Source organism: Colius striatus, chromosome 8 (assembly GCF_028858725.1).
Source record: "Colius striatus isolate bColStr4 chromosome 8, bColStr4.1.hap1, whole genome shotgun sequence".
Classification (NCBI taxonomy): Eukaryota; Metazoa; Chordata; class Aves; order Coliiformes; family Coliidae; genus Colius; species Colius striatus.
The window spans coordinates 1,433,284-1,451,918 of NC_084766.1; the positions used below are offsets into that span (position 1 = coordinate 1,433,284).

The 18,635-nt window shown below is 50.5% G+C and overlaps 1 protein-coding gene across 24 annotated transcripts in view; it reads right to left on the minus strand.

Annotated features, from left to right (window-relative positions):
- SORBS1 (sorbin and SH3 domain containing 1) overlaps nt 1–18,635 on the minus strand; it is a 145,897-nt gene that overhangs the window by 50,247 nt on the left and 77,015 nt on the right. For 21 of the 24 annotated variants that reach the window (XM_062001183.1, XM_062001184.1, XM_062001185.1 and 18 more), the window contains 4 exons: nt 7,973–8,028; nt 6,723–6,788; nt 3,711–3,806; nt 861–980 (listed from right to left, as the gene is read on the minus strand). In XM_062001183.1, the coding sequence (XP_061857167.1) occupies nt 861–980; nt 3,711–3,806; nt 6,723–6,788; nt 7,973–7,982 (292 nt within the window). In that variant the 5' untranslated portion in view covers nt 7,983–8,028. The remainder of the gene's footprint in view (nt 1–860; nt 981–3,710; nt 3,807–6,722; nt 6,789–7,972; nt 8,029–18,635) is intronic. The other 3 variants (XM_062001205.1, XM_062001195.1, XM_062001206.1) reach the window with 1 other exon arrangement.

Sequence of the window (18,635 nt, forward strand, 5' to 3'; positions counted from 1 at the left end):
TCTCCCAAGTACACTTCATGAAGCAATTGAGAGAGTAAGGGAAGGAAGTATTAATGAGCTGATTTCCATAATAATGGGCTCAGTGCCATTCAAGCTGCTGGAAACGTATGAAGCCATCAACAGCAAGGAGAGAGGCAATGGTGGGGGCAGGAGTGAAGAAACTCAGAAAGGCAAGCATGAAAAGAGGGTAGAGGTCATGGGTGGAGAAGACAGCACAGAAAGCAACACATTTGGGTTGGAATTAATAGAATTGCCCTCTCTCCAACAATGCAGTCAGAAAGGGTGCATGCTTTGCTTTCAAGAGCAAGTTTCACCCCTTCCCCCCTTAACAGCATCTTGCCTTTGGGAGTTCATCCTCTCTGCCAGACCCACGACCAGCGCCAGGTTTGTTATTCTTTGCCTGTCTCCTACAATTAAGTAATTACACATCTGCTGCTGGGAGATGGCAGAGCTCTGTGGTGATACTGTCTGCCTGGGACACTTAGCCCTGCTCCCTTGACAACCCAAGTGAATGCTGCAGTGGCAGGAGCACCACTCAGCCTCTTTCTGTTCCACTTTGTGCCTGGGATGAAAGGAGCTGACATGGGGCTGCCAGGAAAAAAACCTCAAAACAATCGTTTTGGTGTTCCTGGCAGCCAAGGGAGTGCAAACAAACATAAGGCAATGAGTGGTCATGAAACCTGCACAAGGAGAGAACTCAGACTCCCTCCACTGGCCTGGGTCTTGCCAGAGGTTTCTGACCATGCCATGGGATTTGGGCTTTAAATCTTAGCTGAAAAGAAGTCACCCCAAGACCCCTGACTGACCTCTCTTGAGGTTATTGTGGGTAACACACTCCGGTTAAGCTTCCACCCACTTACTTTGAGGTTGCTCAGCTTCCTGAGGACACGGCGAAGGGACATTCTGGTTCTCTTGGTGGGCTGGAGATGCCCTGAGGGTCACAGATCCTTTTCCACTGCAGACTTTAGTGGGGTCCGTCTCTAGAGGGAATGCACACGCACAGAGGAGACACGTCAAAGGAGAGGACACAAAGCCAAGGCTCAGGAGCCGCTGGAGCTCTATGGAGCAGTTTTAGCGTGGCTGCCTCCAGCTGGATCAGTCTAGTAATGTTTATGCAGATGAAGATTAGCTCTGGATTTGAAGCACTGAGAAATCAAAGCAGGTGTTCATGTGACTGCTGAATGTAGAAGTAAGTTCTAAGTCAGTGCAACAGAGCTAGAAAAGGAGGAAAAAAGGATGAGTGTTTGAACTGAATTTCATGGGCCCTTTTGCTTTACTTGGTCTGCTTTATGTGGAGATACTGTACAAGCAAGGACATTCCACCATTACACCTGGGGCTCTTCTACAGGGTGGAAAGCCATATGACTTGTGTGCTGAAGCCTTAAAAATGCCTCTTGTGCACGACAAAGAGGAAAAAAACCTCTGGTCTTATGACCACTGGAGAATAAAGTCTCAGAACTACGCTGAGTATGATCTAAAGGCAGGGGGCACTGCAAGCCACCTCCTTGCCATTTCCCCCCATCTCATGGCAGTGTTCCACCTCCAGACACAGGAGCCCAAATGCCCAAACTAGAAGGGTATTCACCACATGCCTGTCCAGATCACCCTGTGCCAGACACCAGGCGATGCCCACAGCCTGGCTGAGGCCTGATGCAGCACAGCTGCTGTGCAGGCTTACCTTTGTGCATTTCAGCCCATGGATTTGGGCTCTTTACTCCTACCAAGTAATAAAAAACAGTATTTCAAGGCTATCTTCCTCTCCTTACTTAAAATTCTTCCAGAGAGTTGTTTCCTCTAAGATGCCTATAGAAGCAGTAACTCTCACTCACCCAAGCTACTTCCCCAGGAAAACCCATCACCTCCCTTCCTCATGCACTGTTACTTACCCTGCAGCTGCCACCAGGCTTCCCTCTGACCTACCTAAATGTGCCCGTGACACCACACAGGGAGCCTGAAGAGGTTCTGGGCGTGAGCTGTGTTACACAAAGGGCAGCTGGAGCACTTTTATTATCCCTGCCTAGGAACCGTGATCCAAACGACGGCTGCGCCCTCAGACTGGACACAGCGGGGCAAAGGGTGCTGCTCATTGCCCAGGCAACAGCCCATGTTTGTGCAGATCAGTATTGCCTGGCTGATTTCAGTGAGATAATGCCCTGTTACACACACACCAGCACGGTGCCTACAGACCCTGACAGTGCCTCTGAGGCTGCAGAACACACAAGCCCCAGCTAAGGCGGCCACAGGGCAGGGGAGCATCACTACTGCCAGGTGGGCAGCACCAGTGAGGGGACTGGCACACAGCTGGCAAATATCAAAAGCCCTCTTACACTGGAATCACCTCAATCTAAGCTTTTAGGTGGGTCTCCAGCGCTTCAGGGGGTTCCCAAAAGGCATCACTCCAGATGCACGCTTGGGGCTGCAGAGAGGATGGAGTAAGCAAGCGAGCCCTTCACACTTCATCCAGGCAGCGCTGAGGCAGCCTCTGCAGGGAGAAAGACTATCCACACAGACATACCAAATGCTCTTTTAGTCCTTCAATACACCACATTTGTACTCACACCACACATCTGATCAAGCCTTAAGGTCACCCATGTGCCTGCTGAAACTTCAATGCTCAGTTCCCTCCTCTGCCTGACTTTTGCATGGCTCACATAGGGTCAGGGTTCCTTTTGCCCAGGAGGCCAGTTCTGGCTGTTGTTCCCATCCACACAGCACAACACACGGCCCAAGGACTCTACAGATCCACCTTCAAACCAGAGGACAAAAGACTCCAGTTTCAAGAGTGCCGTAACTCTGAGGCACGGGCACGCTTGTTGGGAGCCAGCAGGCAGGATTTGGACATCCACAGAGAGTGCAGGACAACTGCTCTCCTCTGCTTCCACACCTAGATTCCCCGTCACTGGAGAGAAACTAAAACACTTCAGAGCTCGACATGTCTCCGTTTTATTGGAGGAGAGAAAACTGGGAACGAGAGCTGCTGTTATTTCCCTACACCACGATGCTGGACTCCCTCACAGTTCAGGTGAGATGATGGAAACAAACACTGTGATCTCCCAATACTGAGATCCAGCAGCTGGTAACAAACGTGGCATTAGCACTGACACGGCCCAGCACAGCACGTGTGGCTGATCAGCACACACAGCACCACCAGCTTGACCAGGGTGGCTGTCCAAACCCAAACACAAAGATCATCTTGCACTTCCAGTGTGTGCCTGGCGAGGGGGTGAGAGACAGCCCAACGTCCTTAATTCTCCATGTAAAGATGCTGTAAAGCCAGTGCATGTACAGAAAACCAAATGCACTGATGCTGAACTGTGCTTGAACCTGTAAAACACCATCCCTGACACCCATTTACTGTCACAAGGCTGAAGAGACGCAGGAAACGTTCTCTGGTGCATCAGGAGGTTGGTTCAAATCCAGGCTGTAACAACAACATTACTCATCGTGATGCACCAGTAGAAGAGCTTGGACTGATCCCAGATCCAAGTAGGCACAACCCTGTTTGCAGAGCAGCAGCATGATGGAGAGCAGCGAGCTGTGCCATCGAGAGCTAACTATGACCTACTGACGAAATCCACAGCGCTGGAAACAGTGAGCAGAGGATGAAGCCGAAAACTACCCGAGTGCGTGGGTGAGGCAGGGAGACAGGGAGAGAAGAGAGGGAATGATGGCCAACTAATGCAAGGCAGGGGGAGGAAGGAAGAAGATACCTGTAGGCAGCACTAGGTGAGGAGAACTTTTCACTTTCTTCACAGGGATTATTTTAACGGCAGAAATAGAGCGTGTACATAAAGGGCCGTCAACAGCTGCAAACACAAAAGTGTAAATGGCACATCCAAAAAGGGAAGAACAGAGTTTGGGAAGCATGCCACAAAAATCTTCTAATGCACTTGGAGACACAATAGCAGGAAATTTCAAACACAAAAGCAGTCCAGAGAGCAGTGATGCAACCGTTAAAAATATCCCTCTGCTCGCCCAGACCCTGGCCACGTCTGCTTTGTGCAGCACATACAGCTGCCTCCTGAGCTGCCTGCCTGCTGCCTGCTCACAGACACTGACCTGCCTGCTGCCTGCCACTCTGCTGCATGCTCACAGACACTGACCTGACTGCTGCCTGCCACTCTGCTGCATGCTCACAGACACTGACCTGACTGCTGCCTGCCACTCTGCTGCATGCTCACAGACACTGACCTGACTGCTGCCTGCCACTCTGCTGCCTGCTCACAGACACTGACCTGACTGCTGCCTGCCACTCTGCTGCATGCTCACAGACACTGACCTGACTGCTGCCTGCCACTCTGCTGCATGCTCACAGACACTGACCTGACTGCTGCCTGCCACTCTGCTGCATGCTCACAGACACTGACCTGACTGCTGCCTGCCACTCTGCTGCCTGCTCAGACACTGACCTGACTGCTGCCTGACTGCTGCATGCTCACAGACACTGACCTGCCTGCCACTCTGCTGCATGCTCACACTGACCCGACTGCTGCCTGCCACTCTGCTGCATGCTCACAGAGACTGACCTGACTGCTGCCTGCCACTCTGCTGCATGCTCACAGACACTGACCTGACTGCTGCCTGCCACTCTGCTGCCTGCTCACAGACACTGACCTGACTGCTGCCTGCCACTCTGCTGCATGCTCACAGACACTGACCTGACTGCTGCCTGCCACTCTGCTGCATGCTCACAGACACTGACCTGCCTGCTGCCTGCCACTCTGCTGCCTGCTCAGACACTGACCTGACTGCTGCCTGCCACTCTGCTGCATGCTCACAGACACTGACCTGACTGCTGCCTGCCACTCTGCTGCATGCTCACAGACACTGACCTGACTGCTGCCTGCCACTCTGCTGCATGCTCACAGACACTGACCTGACTGCTGCCTGCCACTCTGCTGCCTGCTCACAGACACTGACCTGACTGCTGCCTGCCACTCTGCTGCAGGAGTACAGACACTGACCTGACTGCTGCCTGCCACTCTGCTGCAGGAGTACAGACACTGACCTGCCTGACTGCTGCCTGCCACTCTGCTGCAGACTAAAAGGATCTGGAAACGTTAGTTTTTCGAAGCCACCAAAATCCAAAAGTTTAGTGTAACTGTTATCTCAGATCAACTACATGCAAAAATAAGGATGTTAACATTAATGTGGCAGAGTTACAGGGAAACCCCAAGCACTGAAAGGCTGAGAGAGGAACATTAAACTGGCCACAGCACACGGACTCTGGATCTGATGGGACATATTTCACAAGTCTGGCAACAGAAGGAAGAGAAACACGAAATAGTCTTGAAAACAGTCCTATGCCAAAGGCTGCCATCAGCAGCTCCACTTGACAAAAAAGCTGTCGATTTTAACTGTAAATTAAAGAGGTTTCTACTGGACTTCACCAGCAAGCACACTAATTATACTAGATGCAGTAACATGGGGAAAACCACACACAGCACCAGACACAATGCCAGCAATTCTTACAGCATGAAAACAGAAAGGCAAAAGGAGATAACTCATATATCACAGCTCCACCACAGTAACTTGGGTTATGCTCTTTACTTCTGCACAGCCAGGATGCTCTCCTTTAAAGCCTATTAGCTCTCTGCATGTAGGAACTGGAAAGGGCTGGATGTCTCCTCACCTGCCATGGCACCTCTCTCCTGTCTGCAAAATCTGGAGTAAGAGGAGCCACGTCTCTAACACTCGACAGGCCAACACTGAGCACTGGGGCAGCTGGAGCCAGGCTCTGCCATCAGGGTGGTGTGAACACCCCCTCTTGTGGCAGATCTTTATGGTTCCTGGCAAAACCTAGGAAAGGGTTCTCAAGCACAGGGACATGGGAAGAGCTTGGTAGAGTTTTTCAAACCTTATCAAATCGTTATTTCTTGATCTCATGAGAGGCTCCAAGTGCTTGTTGTTGTTGTTTACTCTAATAAGAGAAAGCCACAATAAGCCCTGTTCTCCACACTTCTCCCTGAGCACTGGAGACCCTGCAAATACAAGAGATCCCAAATCCAAAAAGCCTGTGGGCTGCTAAACAACACTAACTCACTAGTTCTGTCACTGACTGAATTCACCCATCCACAATGCAGTCAAAACACTCACCACTGTACCAGGGCATCAGGGAAAACAAAATGAAACCAGCAGAAGCCCAACCTCCAGAACCACACACTTGCACCCTGCCAAAACACACCACCACTACACAGAACTGAATGCCACAAAGCACACTAAACCTGCTGCTCTTCACATGAAGGCTGCTTTGTTGAGGTAAGTTTGGGGGTTAAATCGTTGTTGGTAATGATAGACTATTTATTTTAACTACTTAAAAGGTTGCAGCTCCTGCCCTTGAATCTTGGGCTCAAACCTTCACCTCCCACTCGAGTCCATGGGATTCACTCACTGGCACCCACCAACACGGGCTATCTAAGCATACTGAGATACTGACCCACAGGTGCTAGCAGGTAGCACAAGTGGTGCACAGCTTTCCTCCAAACAGCACTCAAAACACACAGAGGCAAGTCCAGCCTGCTACCTTTAAGAGACAAAGAACACTTGTTGAGCCGGGAAGTGCTGCTGCTGCTGGTATGGTGCAGCACAAGGCTGTTCTTGTACCAGTTGCCAAGCAAACGAAAGCTGGAAAACTCCTGCTGTAGTGAGTGTCTGGGGAGCAACCACACCAGGCAGCAGACATGCAGGGGGAGCTGCAGAGAGCTCTGAAGCTCTGCACTCACCTTTTTCTTGTCCATTGCTGGTCAGACCGTTGACAACCGTTTTTGCAACATCAATTTCTTCGTGTTCTGCAAGACAAATGAAGAGGCAAATTGCTACTGGGTTAAAAGCCCTGCAAGTAAATTTAACCTCTGACTGTGAGGGGGTGCCATGGCTCAGCACCATTTGATTCATCAACTAGGGGTTACTCCTGCTACCTCAAGAGAAGTTGCTTGGAGACACACATCTCCCTCGGATGACCTTCCCCTTGCCCTACCTGGATCACAGTCTCTTTTAAAACATGTCTCTGCATGTGCATGTGACAGTGAGGAGATTTTCAAGAGAGATTTTTCAAGTTTGCACCACTCTCAGGTGACATGAATTCACCTGGCTCATGGGAACCCAAAAAACCACAGAAGGCAGTGCCAGACGACCTTTGGAGGTCCTTTCTAAAGCCAGATTCCTGCCTCATGGCAGCTACAAATCTGCCTCTGTCACTGTTGAGAAATGTTTGCCTAGTGACTTCTTACAGACTTCCCTAAAGCAACTTGTTCCAGGAGAGCTTCACAACCTGGAAGCTTATCCATGCTTCAGACAAATTCCCAGCTGATGTGTTTTAGACCCCGACCAGCCTCCCAGCTTTCCTCTGCACTCCCCAAATGGCTCACATTTGTCTCAAAATGTGGTGCGAAAAACTGGACACAACACTCCAGCTGAGGCTTGAGAAGGTGCTAAAATCAAGTGGGAACATTATTCCCCAGGTGCTGCAGTGGCACTTGAGCATGGTGCCTGCTTTGCTGCCCTCATTACGCCTGTTACTCACAGGCTCACTCGCCGTTCTCCTCCCAGCCAGCCAGCCCCCATTTCCTGGTCCATCATATTTCTTTGAACAGCTGATTTCTCCTACCCAGATGCCAAACTTTGCATCCACTCCAACCCCAACACACCACATTCTTTCAGGTAATCCATAATTTGGGATTCGTGTATTCCAAAGCTGACAGTGACCTGTTCCAGCTCAAGATGTTTCTAGTCATTTTTGAGCACTATGAGCCAAATTGAAACAACACACACCAACACAGGACATCTTTTTACTACAAATCCATTCTGCAGGTGCCCTAATAGTCAGTTTCCTTGAGCTTTCAAGGGCTTTGACTCTTTTCTGGGAGGCAGAAGACATACACACACAGAGTAATTGCATCAGAAGTAGACTGGAATATTTCCAGTAATAAACAGCAATGCCAAGCAAGGCCAGTGGAAAACAACACAGACTTACCAGAGCTCATTGTGGCAGAGGGACTTGGCTTTTCCACTTCTGGATTTTGTTGATGTCTGTTTAAAGTGAAAGGCAGAATGGTTAACGTCATGCTCCATGTCTGCCCAGCCAGCAGTGGAGATGATGCTCAACATTCATCACACAAGCCAAGGTAATAGGCTACCCAGGCCAGGGAGGTCTGAAGCAGTATCATGCTCTTCCAACTGTGGAAGACTGTTATGAGTTAAACCCACTGGATAAACACAAGTCCTCCCACAGGGCAGGGAGAAAACCACACGAAGGGGCAGTACTGAAGTGTCAACTCAGCTTTTGGGTTAAAGTCATGACAAAGCTGCTGGCACCACCAGGGAGCTTTGCCTGTGCACTGGCTTCATGCAAGTCAACAAAGTTCCTTCCACTCCAAGCAGCCCAAAAGGCTGCAGGCTTTCCTCCAGAGTGCAGCAGAAAAAATCAGGAATATTTCAAAAGCCCTGAACACCCAAAACCTCACATACTACATTTTCAAGGAAAAGAAAGAGGTATTTCAGCTCAGCTGCCTGGGCAAAGGGAGGAGCCACTGCTGCTGCAGTCCCACAGCAACACAGGTCCCCTTCCACACGGGCATGACTCAAGCAATTACACTTGTAACCCCATACTCTATGCTTTTGAAACTGTCTCATCTCTGTTCAAACAGTGGCACCTCAACTACCATAGAACTCTGACTCCAACGATGACTTTTTGATTGCAGAGCTCTGACACTGCTTACAGTGTGAAGCACTGGCCTTCACTGCATTAAGAAAAGCATCAAGGAAAGAATCCACACCAGAAGGCAGCACAACCATTTGGCCTTAAAAGAACAAAACACTTCTCCCAAGATTGGATTTGAGGTTAAAAATAAAGTGCTAATTAAAGGAGTTTGCTAAAATGACATGGAGGAAATGCACAAGCTCATTAGATCTATAAAAATGACTTTTCCACAGATGCCCACCCTTGGCAGCAATGATGGAATCCAGTTAAAGTGACAGGCATTCAGTGTTCACTCACTGTGAGACCAACCAGCGTCACCCGGGCACCCAAATGGGCACACGCTCAGCGCGGCTTCCCACGCTCAGAACGGAGTGCCTGGGGTGAGCATAACCAGTCCTGAGCTCCTGGGCTGCTCTAGCTCCACAAACTCCATTTCAAAGCTGATTTTGGTCACTTGAGGGTCTGCACACGGACCTGCTGTGTACAGGCAGGGATAACTGCTGTGGAGATTGAGGGCATTGTGGTGCACGGTCAGAGTTTAGAACATGCTTCAGTGGCTTTGTGCATCAGGGCAATGGAGTTATCCTGCCTGTCTCCCATATGCTTCACCCAAACCACACACTGTAGTCTCATCAGGTCTGTCTCAGCCCCAAGGCTGCTCTTGGGACCAGAGCTGTGGTCTAACCACACAGCACCTCTGGCTCTGTGGCACCTGGACGGCAAAGCGTTGCCCTGTGTAACCCTTGGGAAGGTACGTGCTGTAAGTCAGTGTGCTGTGAGCACTGGGGTGGCACATCCTCAGCCACAGCAGCCTCTGCCAGGTTGGCCACACAGGCTGTGTCCGTGGGCTGTGGGAGCAGGTGGATCTGGAAACATTTGCTGCTCCCAGCTCCCCTAGAGAACACAGCCCAGCAGACACAGGCCTGTGTAGACACACAGCAGCACTTCAGATGGGAGCCTTTCAAAGGGAACCAAAATCGAGGTGCCTTGTACCAATACAAAACCAGAGAAACCAGCACTGCCAGATCAAGCAAGCCAAACCTAATTAAATAATAACAGTGACAAAGAAACCTCCAAACCCCCACGTGTGTCCCTCCAGCCCCCTGCTTTAACCAGCTAACCCCTGTCTAGACCTGAATTAGTGCCTTTCCCAAAGGTGACAAAGCAACAAAGGCTCCAAAGACATTGGGAATGCAATGAAAGGTCACCAGTTCCTCAGGGCACAGGGCAGCAGCTGCAGCCCTGAACATGCCAATGTCCCTGTGTAACGCCCACCAGCTCCTTGCCAGCCGGGTCATGCCCCTGGACGGGCATTTAACGCTTCCTTCCTCCCTTTCACCCCCAGCATACCTCTTCCAAGGCTGCAGCTCCTTCCCTACTTGGTGTGGAAAAGCAAGCAGTGCATTCAGAAGCCTATTTAGGAGGAATGCAGATAAGTGGCAACTACTTCTGCACAGCACATCTCTGGATTATCTCACTCACTCTAAACATTGCAATGACAGGGAGTAACAAACAGCTGGTGGAGAGTTCCCAGCAGGGACACGGGCTCTGGAGTCACCGGCCCCTCAGCCAAGAGTCGTGGGTGGTGGTTATTTTTGGGGGTCTGATGTGTGTGTGGGGAAAAGTAATTTCCCTTCACTCCCTCTCTCACGGTTACTGGGAGCTCTGGTGACTGGCACAGCTGCTAAACGTGAGATGAGGGTTCAAAACTCTGTGGGCTGAGTCAAACCCCTTGTTTTCCTGAGGTCTGGACTCCTGCTTTGTCTCTCCAGTCCTGAGCTGGCTGCGGATCCAAAGTTCTCTCTGCACGTGCAGGAGTTTCAAGTGTTTTGTGGCTGCCCTTCAAGGAAAAACACAACCCTTATTTATAACAGTATCACCCAGGAGTTGACATGTTTAGAAGAAATAGAAAGCCTTAAGGGATGACCAGCAATCCCAGAACTTACTCTTCCTCACCTGGTGAGGCCTCACACATCACTGACAGCACTGAATCCTTCAGCCCCTGGCTCAGACCCCTTCTCACCAGTGCCCCTGTGCTCAGCCAGCCGTACCAGCAACCTGGGGTCTCAGACCTGGACAGTGGGCAGAGGGCTGTGCAGCCAGGGCCTCCTACCAGGAGGTTCCTCTGCTTAAAGGAACTGGCTGCAAAGATCCCTTCTGAACCTACCACTTTGTATCATGTAAAAAGTGGCACGAAAATACAACCAGAACGCAGGAGGCAGCTCTGGGTTAACCCAGGCAGTCGCCTCTCCTGCCAACCACCATTATTCTCTTATCCTCAAACACTCTGAGAAATATGTTGCCTGTCATTTTTATGTTAAGGGTTAAAGAACACGCTGCCATCCCTTCAGAAGACATTAAGCTCCTAGGAATAAATGTCATCTAAAGGCTATGCACAAGCAAGCAGTGCCGGTGGAAGAGCCACGGCCACTGTACAGAGCAGCCTCCCCGGGCTCCTCGGCAGGCTTTAGTCAGCAGAGAAAGCTCACTAAAGGAAACAAAGGGCAGCACAGAACCAGCTTGGGTAAGGTGTTCTTATAAGTAATTGAGCTCACAGCTGTTAGAACAAACAAACACAGCACATTTCACATGCAGCACGGCAGGGGTTTGGGTTGGGTTTATAAGTGTGGCACGTGCTTCCTTCCTTCCCACGGGCACCATCAAGTTATTTGGGGTAAACTGCACAAAACCTGGCAGATGTGAGAGGAATGTGCTGCTCTTCACAACAGAAGTCAATAGGAAATGTAAGCTAGGAAATGTGCCTTTAAGAACTTCGAGATGCTTTTGAACTAAGTCATCTTACAGCCACCGACTTCAGAGTAAACAGTTCAGCTGCAACCTGAGTTAACTCAGTTCAAGGTCAGCACTGTTGGAGCAGGGGGCTGACCAGTCTCTCCTGGGTCATCAGGCCTACTCCCATGCTATTGCAATCCTGGGCAAGAACACTCCACGTTCCAGCTTCAAACTGGTAATGATCCAGCCTCCCCTGCTCGTCCTGGGAGCCTGCTCCAGAATCGCTCCTCTTACGGCTTGGACGCTGCTTCTCGTTTGCAAACTGAGGTTAAATTCGTGAACAGCTCCAGCTGAATTGTTTTGCACCAACACATTTTTGTGTTTGAGCAGCTCTTTGTGCTCACCCCACACACAGAAAGCAATTGCACCTCTGGGCCTTCAATTTGCACGCCTGCAGATGAGCACATCCAGAGCAACTGGCCTGTGTGTTGTCACCCATCTCACTGAAGTCTGGCAGAGAGCACAAGATTTTAAAAGGCTGGTAGGCCAAAGTCTAAACTCTGCTTAATGTCACTGAACCTGAGAGCAAAGCCTACAGCTGACATGCCCAAGAGCTGAAAACCAAGCTTTAAAAGGTAAAGCAGCCTTTTGGGTCCATCCTAATTCTGCCCTGCCTACTGAATGCAACTCTATGGTCAACACTAGCTCAGGTAGCGATTTGATATCTACAGGGACCCCCCTGCAAAGAAACAGGCTGGAATCACTTCCTATCAGTCACTGCACCTTCCTTGAGTGACAATGACTAACACTTGTGGGGATGAGACAGGGCTCCTGCCCCAGCCACCCACCTCCTGCTCTGCTGCAGCACAGGGCTCAGTAACCTGACATGCAAAGCATCACTGGCTCTCTCTGGGTAAGTTAACTCCTCTTATCAGTAGCCTCACAGTCAAACACATTTCTTCCCATGACAATAGATTTGGAACACACTGTAGCCAGGCTTTGAGTTCCTCACCACTGCCCTCTGGGGTTTGCAGCTGGTGGCCGAGATCACGGTGACGGTGGCTGTGACCCAGGGATGCTCCACATCTGCCTTGTGTCACACCCATATGCCCAAGCAGCTCACAGGAGCACTGGAAAACTGCAAAATACAAATGCCTGGCACATTTAAAATACAATCTCATGTTGATCTTGGCTGGAGACACGAGGCACAGCCCTGCAGAGCAGCAGAAGCTCAGACTTCGGCCCAAATTGGTCTGGGGTATGGATGTGAGCACCTCACAGACAGAAGCACTCGCAAACAAGCTGATGCACATCCAATACAACGGAGCTCCCGGGCTGCCAGCCCCAGGGGGAAAGCTGTAAATGACTTCACAGCATACCACAGCCCCAGGGCTGCTCAGGACACCTAGAGCCACGAAGGAATCCGGGCAGGGAGCACCTAACTCCTGACATGGCTGTTTATTTACACTTAAGGGGCAATTAATGCAATGACACCAGATTTGCTTTTTCTGCAAAAGGGAAATCTTTCAGACAACCTGCACCTGGCCACAAAGCTGCTGAGTTTATTCTTCAGCTGGGGGAAACACAAGAGTCGTTGAGTTGAAGGCGCTGTGAGACTGCTGCTAAGAGCTGTGCAGCTGGGGGGCTCTGCTTGCTGCCTCACCCTCTGTACAGCCCTGCTGTGGGGCCACTGGTGCCTCTGCAGAACAATTGCTGTAAATAAACAGACCCGAGTTCCAGAAACCCTCATTATGTGTGACAATGGATCCATTCAGCTGACTGCAGGACTGGGGGACACAAACACTACACTGCATTTACTACAGTGAATGGGGTTCTATAAATACAATCAATTAGATCATCTAAACAACATCCAGCAGCTTCTCTTGCACCCTTTTGTGTAACAAAGGCCACAAAGGCTGTCTTCACCTCTGTCACACAGTCTCAAACAGTGAAGCAAGTGAGGAAGTTGCATTGAGCAGTAGTAATTAGAGCTTGACTAGTGTCACAAAGTTCAAACACAGATGACAAACATTTCACAAGAAATGAGGGTGGAGAGAAGATTCTGATGCAGCTCTGACATATAAACCAGATACCTGAATGCTACAGACCACCTTCCACGTCCCAAACTCACCCTGAGACGCCTGGTTGTGTGAGGCAGAGGAACTGCACAGGCACCACAGAGTGCTCACTCTGGTACCACCCCAGCCCTCAGTGTCTAACCAGGACCTCTGCTGGCAGTGGCTGATTTGAAGCTCTGCACAGGCACTGAGCAGCACATGGCACTTCTCGAGGTGCAGGGGCAATGCTCCTGTTTTACACAGAGAGGGAAGATCCAGGTCTCTGTGCAACAGCTGAGATCAGCTGAGCTGGCACGCTGTGACAAGGCACATCTAGCTATCAGTCTTACAGGCTGCTTGGCACAGGCTCAGAATAAGCAAAACCAGTTTGAGAGTTGCTTTCTGTTACACACAGAGGTGATGAGCCCCAGGGAGCCAGACCAAGCCAAGGCACGTGAGAGCCAGGCACACAGTATTCCCAACACACCTTTGACAAGCCTAGGGATGGAAGTTGGACAGCATCATTCCCTCTGGCTTTTGCCCACCTAGAGGCAGTGCTAAGGGACAAAGATCACCAGGGAAATGGTTCATCTACCTGAATATCAACAGCAGACAGGTCTCAGCAGAACTCAGGAGGCTGGTCACTGTCACCCACCCAAGGGCAGACAGCAAACCTGAGCCTGCCAGGAGTTCAAGGCATGCCAGCCTTGTTGGACTGTGCTGCCTCTAAAGTTACCTACACACTGGGATGAGGAACATGGTGACTGCTCCTCTACGCAGTACTGAAACAAACTGCTGGGTTAGGCAACAGACTGACACTCCCAGTGTCCCCAGAAACAGCACAGAACTACATTCTAGAAGCCAGCCCTTGCTTCCTTCTGGCTTGTCCAGCCTCAGGTGACCAAATTCAGCTGAGAACTCCAGCACTTTCATTTTAGCAACTGCCTTCCAATCAGCACCCTGGAATCACCCTCAGTCCCTCCTTCCCAGAGAAATCCTCAGGGGAAAGACCCAGCCAGCAGGGAAAGGAGCCAAGGCCATGCCTGCTCCCCTCCACGAGAACACAACCCACATTTATCTCCTCTCTTTTCAAGCAGTAACTGGCAATACCTATCCAAATGAAAGAAGCAATCTGAAAGGCAGTGTGTGCTGCTCCAGCACACCTACTCACTGGGGGCACATTGTCCACACCAGTGCCACACAAAGCCCTGGCTGCTCAGCTCTCAGCAGCCCCAGGAGGGACAGCTTTGACTGGCCATGCCTAAAAGCCATGCTGCTGTCCTTACCTCGAGTCAGGCTTGGCAGTTAACGGTGCCATTGTCTTAGTCCCTTGATTTCACTCCATACGACGCACGAAGGAGTTAAGGAAACCTTCCAGGGTGTTGCCCAGTCACTTGGCTGCTGAGGTATAACACAAGACTTATGGAGGCATCTCTCTGGCACCCTTAAATACTTTGCTCCTCCTACTGCTGTGCTTTAATTAGCCAGTTGGTTCTTAGTCACCCCTTGCTGGCAGTAGGCTTGCTCACCATCAGTCACCCCCACCCAGCCTGTCACTCCCCTGCACTGTCACCACCAAAGCACGGGCTCTGCCTCCAGCTCCGCTGCCGAGGGCAGAGGGAAAGCCTGGACGTGACCCTCTGTGGTAGCACAGGTATGGGAGGCACCTCAGAAGGGAAGAGACAGACAAACCTTGAAGAAACATCCAAGAACTTGAAAAAGCACCTTAATTTGGTGTTTTTTTCCTTAAAGCCAGGCAGTATGTGCTTGTCAAGGAAGGAATCGTTTCATTAGCACTGGCCACGGCGGATTGCTGAGGAAGGTGAGCAGCAGCATCACTTCCCTCCACACTGAATGTCTACAGAGCAAACAACTGGGACTGATGCCTCCTGAAATCAGACCTTGGAGGCTGGTTCTTGCAAGACCATGTGGTGGCTTAATAGTGGAAATAATTTGAAGGAGACCTTCAGGTCCCTTGGTACTGTCCCTTGTCACCAGACCACAGCAACTAGTGCACCAAGCACTGCTGGCTTTTGTAACTGGCACTCCAGAGTGCCTCTCTGCAGCCTGGCCCTGCATTTCTGTTCTTCAAACATACAGGTACAGGCATTCCTCTGCTGCCAAACTCCCAGCCTGAAAAACACCTACTGAGAATTACTGCAGGGCCAGCAGCTCCCTCCCCATGCAAACAAGACCTAGAAAGCAACAGAGATGGCAAGAGCTGCTGACTGCAGAAGGGCACAGAGCAGAGGTTACTGTGTGGGTCAGTGCCTACTCATCTCACATTCTTTCAGTGAAAGGTTAGTGAAGGGACACAGGGCAAAGGTCTCCAAATACCCACACAGGTAAACACGGATCACACCCCGTGAGATGCCCACAGAGGCTCAAGCACAAGCTCTCCTTTTTCCTCCACAACACACCTTTTAGCATCCTACTACCATTACCTCTCATCAAATGAGGCATCTGTTAGCCAATATAGGCACAATTCTGACTTGGTGTACTGGCTAAGAGGCCAGAGGAGGCTGAAAAAGGCTGCTCTAACTTACTTCATTTAGCACCAATCCCACAGGCCAGTGTGGACGTGCCACTGGTTGTTCTAAACAGAGTAAGCAAGGGGCCCTTGAGCCCACATTCGCTACTAAGAAGGTTCTCCCTCCCCTCCAAAAAGCCCCATGTTTTTCTCAAAAACAAACCAGGAAAGCCAACAGAAAAGGCCACATCATTGGCCAAAGTCAGCTGTGCAGCCATCCCCAGCTGCAGTGACTTGAAACACGCTTGTTCCCGTAACAGTGCACACCAGGAGCCCTCCCTCAGCTCCATCTCCTCTGAGCCTGGGCCACCTGAGAGCGTGGCAGCCTGCTTGCTGTGTAGCAGGGCTTTATAAACAAGCCTCTGACAGTTTGTCTTCAGATAATAAAAATGACCATGATTAAAGCACCGTGAGTAGAAACCACACTGTACCAACAACAGCTGGAGAATGGCACCCAGAGAGAGACAAAGACAAGGACCCAGGGGCTGGCTCAAGTCCACGTTCAGCTGGGAAAGTTCAGGGCAAGGATCAGGTCTGAAACATTTCTGGACTTGGAAGGTTGTCTAAGCTGGTTCCTGCAAGGAGCTCGGCAAGGACAGAGGGATTTCTGCTACAGACAACCACCTGGATGGAAAGCTGAACTGTCACAGAGTTTGCTCTTCCACTTGGGTGAAGGGAGAACTGGGCAGCAAGCTCTGCACAGCGACACAGCCTGGATGTCTCCAAAGTGCTTTGCATTGCTGTTTCAACACCAGCTCCCAGTCAGTGCCCTGGGCAACAGCAAAAGGGACAACACAGTCTGCACAACAAAGGAAGTCTTTGGCATTACAGGGGTAGATGCCAGTTCTAGGAAGGTCTGGACCACTGCTCTAGAAGGCACTGGACAAGCCTTCCCTCATCACGTCTCTTTTGCTAACACAAGTCATCTACAAATCCTTTCATTGGAGGGAGTGGGATGTTCCAGTTGTAAGATATGGAAAGAGAAATTTCAGTGGGATTCAAAGCAGTTGTGTTTCAAATACACACTGGATAGAACACCAAGAAGCTTCCAAGATGCAGGCAGGAGGCAAATCCTGTGCACGGGTAAAGCTGCAAAGCTGGAATGCTCTTCAGTTGATTTCATTCAGAGACTAGTGAGGCTCCCAGAAAAGAGGCTACTTTTGATAGATCCAGGACATGCTAAGCCCAAGTCATTGAGCTTCCTTAGCTCTGCAGATGGAAGCAGGGACACCACAGCCCCTGCAGCCTGCCAGGCAGCTCAGTGCAGCTGCACACGCACTGGGGAAGCGCTTACAGCTCAAGCTGCATGGCATGGAGGAGTTCAGACTGTCACCAGGGACTGAGCAAAACTCCTTCTGAAGATGCATACAGGCTTTTTAAAGAGCTCTCGATAGAAACTTAACCTGTCAGTAGGAGCAAGTCTGAAGGGCAAAAGGGCTAGCAAGAGGCCCTTGTAGCAATAATGTGTGCATTAATGCAGTGCAGGTACATCACGTGCTGAATGTGCAGAGGGAACAGCATGGGCTGCAGGACACACTGCTAGAGAATCGTCTCAAACGGCTGAGAAGAGCAAACACATCATTTGGCTTCCCTGCTGAAGGCTCCTTGTACCCTGTGCTGCCAATTACACTCAAGCAAAATGCAAGCACAACTTGATTAGTGGCATACTTAGCAAGCTGGGGTATGGGACTCAAGGCTTACACTCACTGAGTGCTGGATTGTGTGTGGCAAGAGGTCCCAGGCTCTGTTCCTCCACTGAAGATGACCAACAACAGCAGAACCATCCTTCCCAGGGCCTCATTCAATGACCAGCACTGGTGGCTGGGAAGGTAACACAATACAGCCCAGTCAATACTAAAAGCTTCTGTAATGGCACTAGCTGCTCACCAGTGCTCTTAACCTTTGTGCTGTAGAGGCTGGGTTAACCTTCAGGTCCAGTCAGGAGAAAATCAGCTCTCCTCTACAACACCCGAGGAAAATTCTCTCCTTTTTCTTCAGACTCAGATATTTAGGCACAACCTCTGGGCCAGCACCTAAGCTCATTGCCTCTTCCAGCCAGCTGGTAGGTTGTCAAGAGCAAAAGCAGAGGTAGGCCTGCAGTGAAGAAAGGGACCAGCAGAACTAGCAGGAGCAGCAGAGATTCAGAGCGTGATCTCTCTCCATCTCAGTGTTTCCCTGCAACGCTTCTCCCTAATTGCTGAAGACAAGTGAATATCTAATCAGGCTGCCCACAGCTGACCTTTTCTGCAGGAAAAGAATTGCAGACCCAGAAGCAGCACAGGTCTCCCAGCAGCTGAGCCTGGACGCTGATGGAAGTCCCAGCGGTTCTGCCCAGTGTCCTCACGGTGTGTGCTGTGAATGAGCACAGTCACCATGCTGAGGAGAAACTTGGGTTTGCCTCTAACTTGTCCTGCTGGCTGGAATTATGAACCAGTTACATTCATCACTAGGAAAGCTAATGAGAGAGTAATCACATCTCACAGTTCACTGCCAAAAGTCATTGCCCTTGGGACTTAGTGAGGGCTCAAGTTACCCCTTCCCGTGGATTCTTCTCTCAGTGAAAACTGCCACAGGGTTTGGAAGGCCTCATTGACATCAAATCTGTCCTCTAAGCACA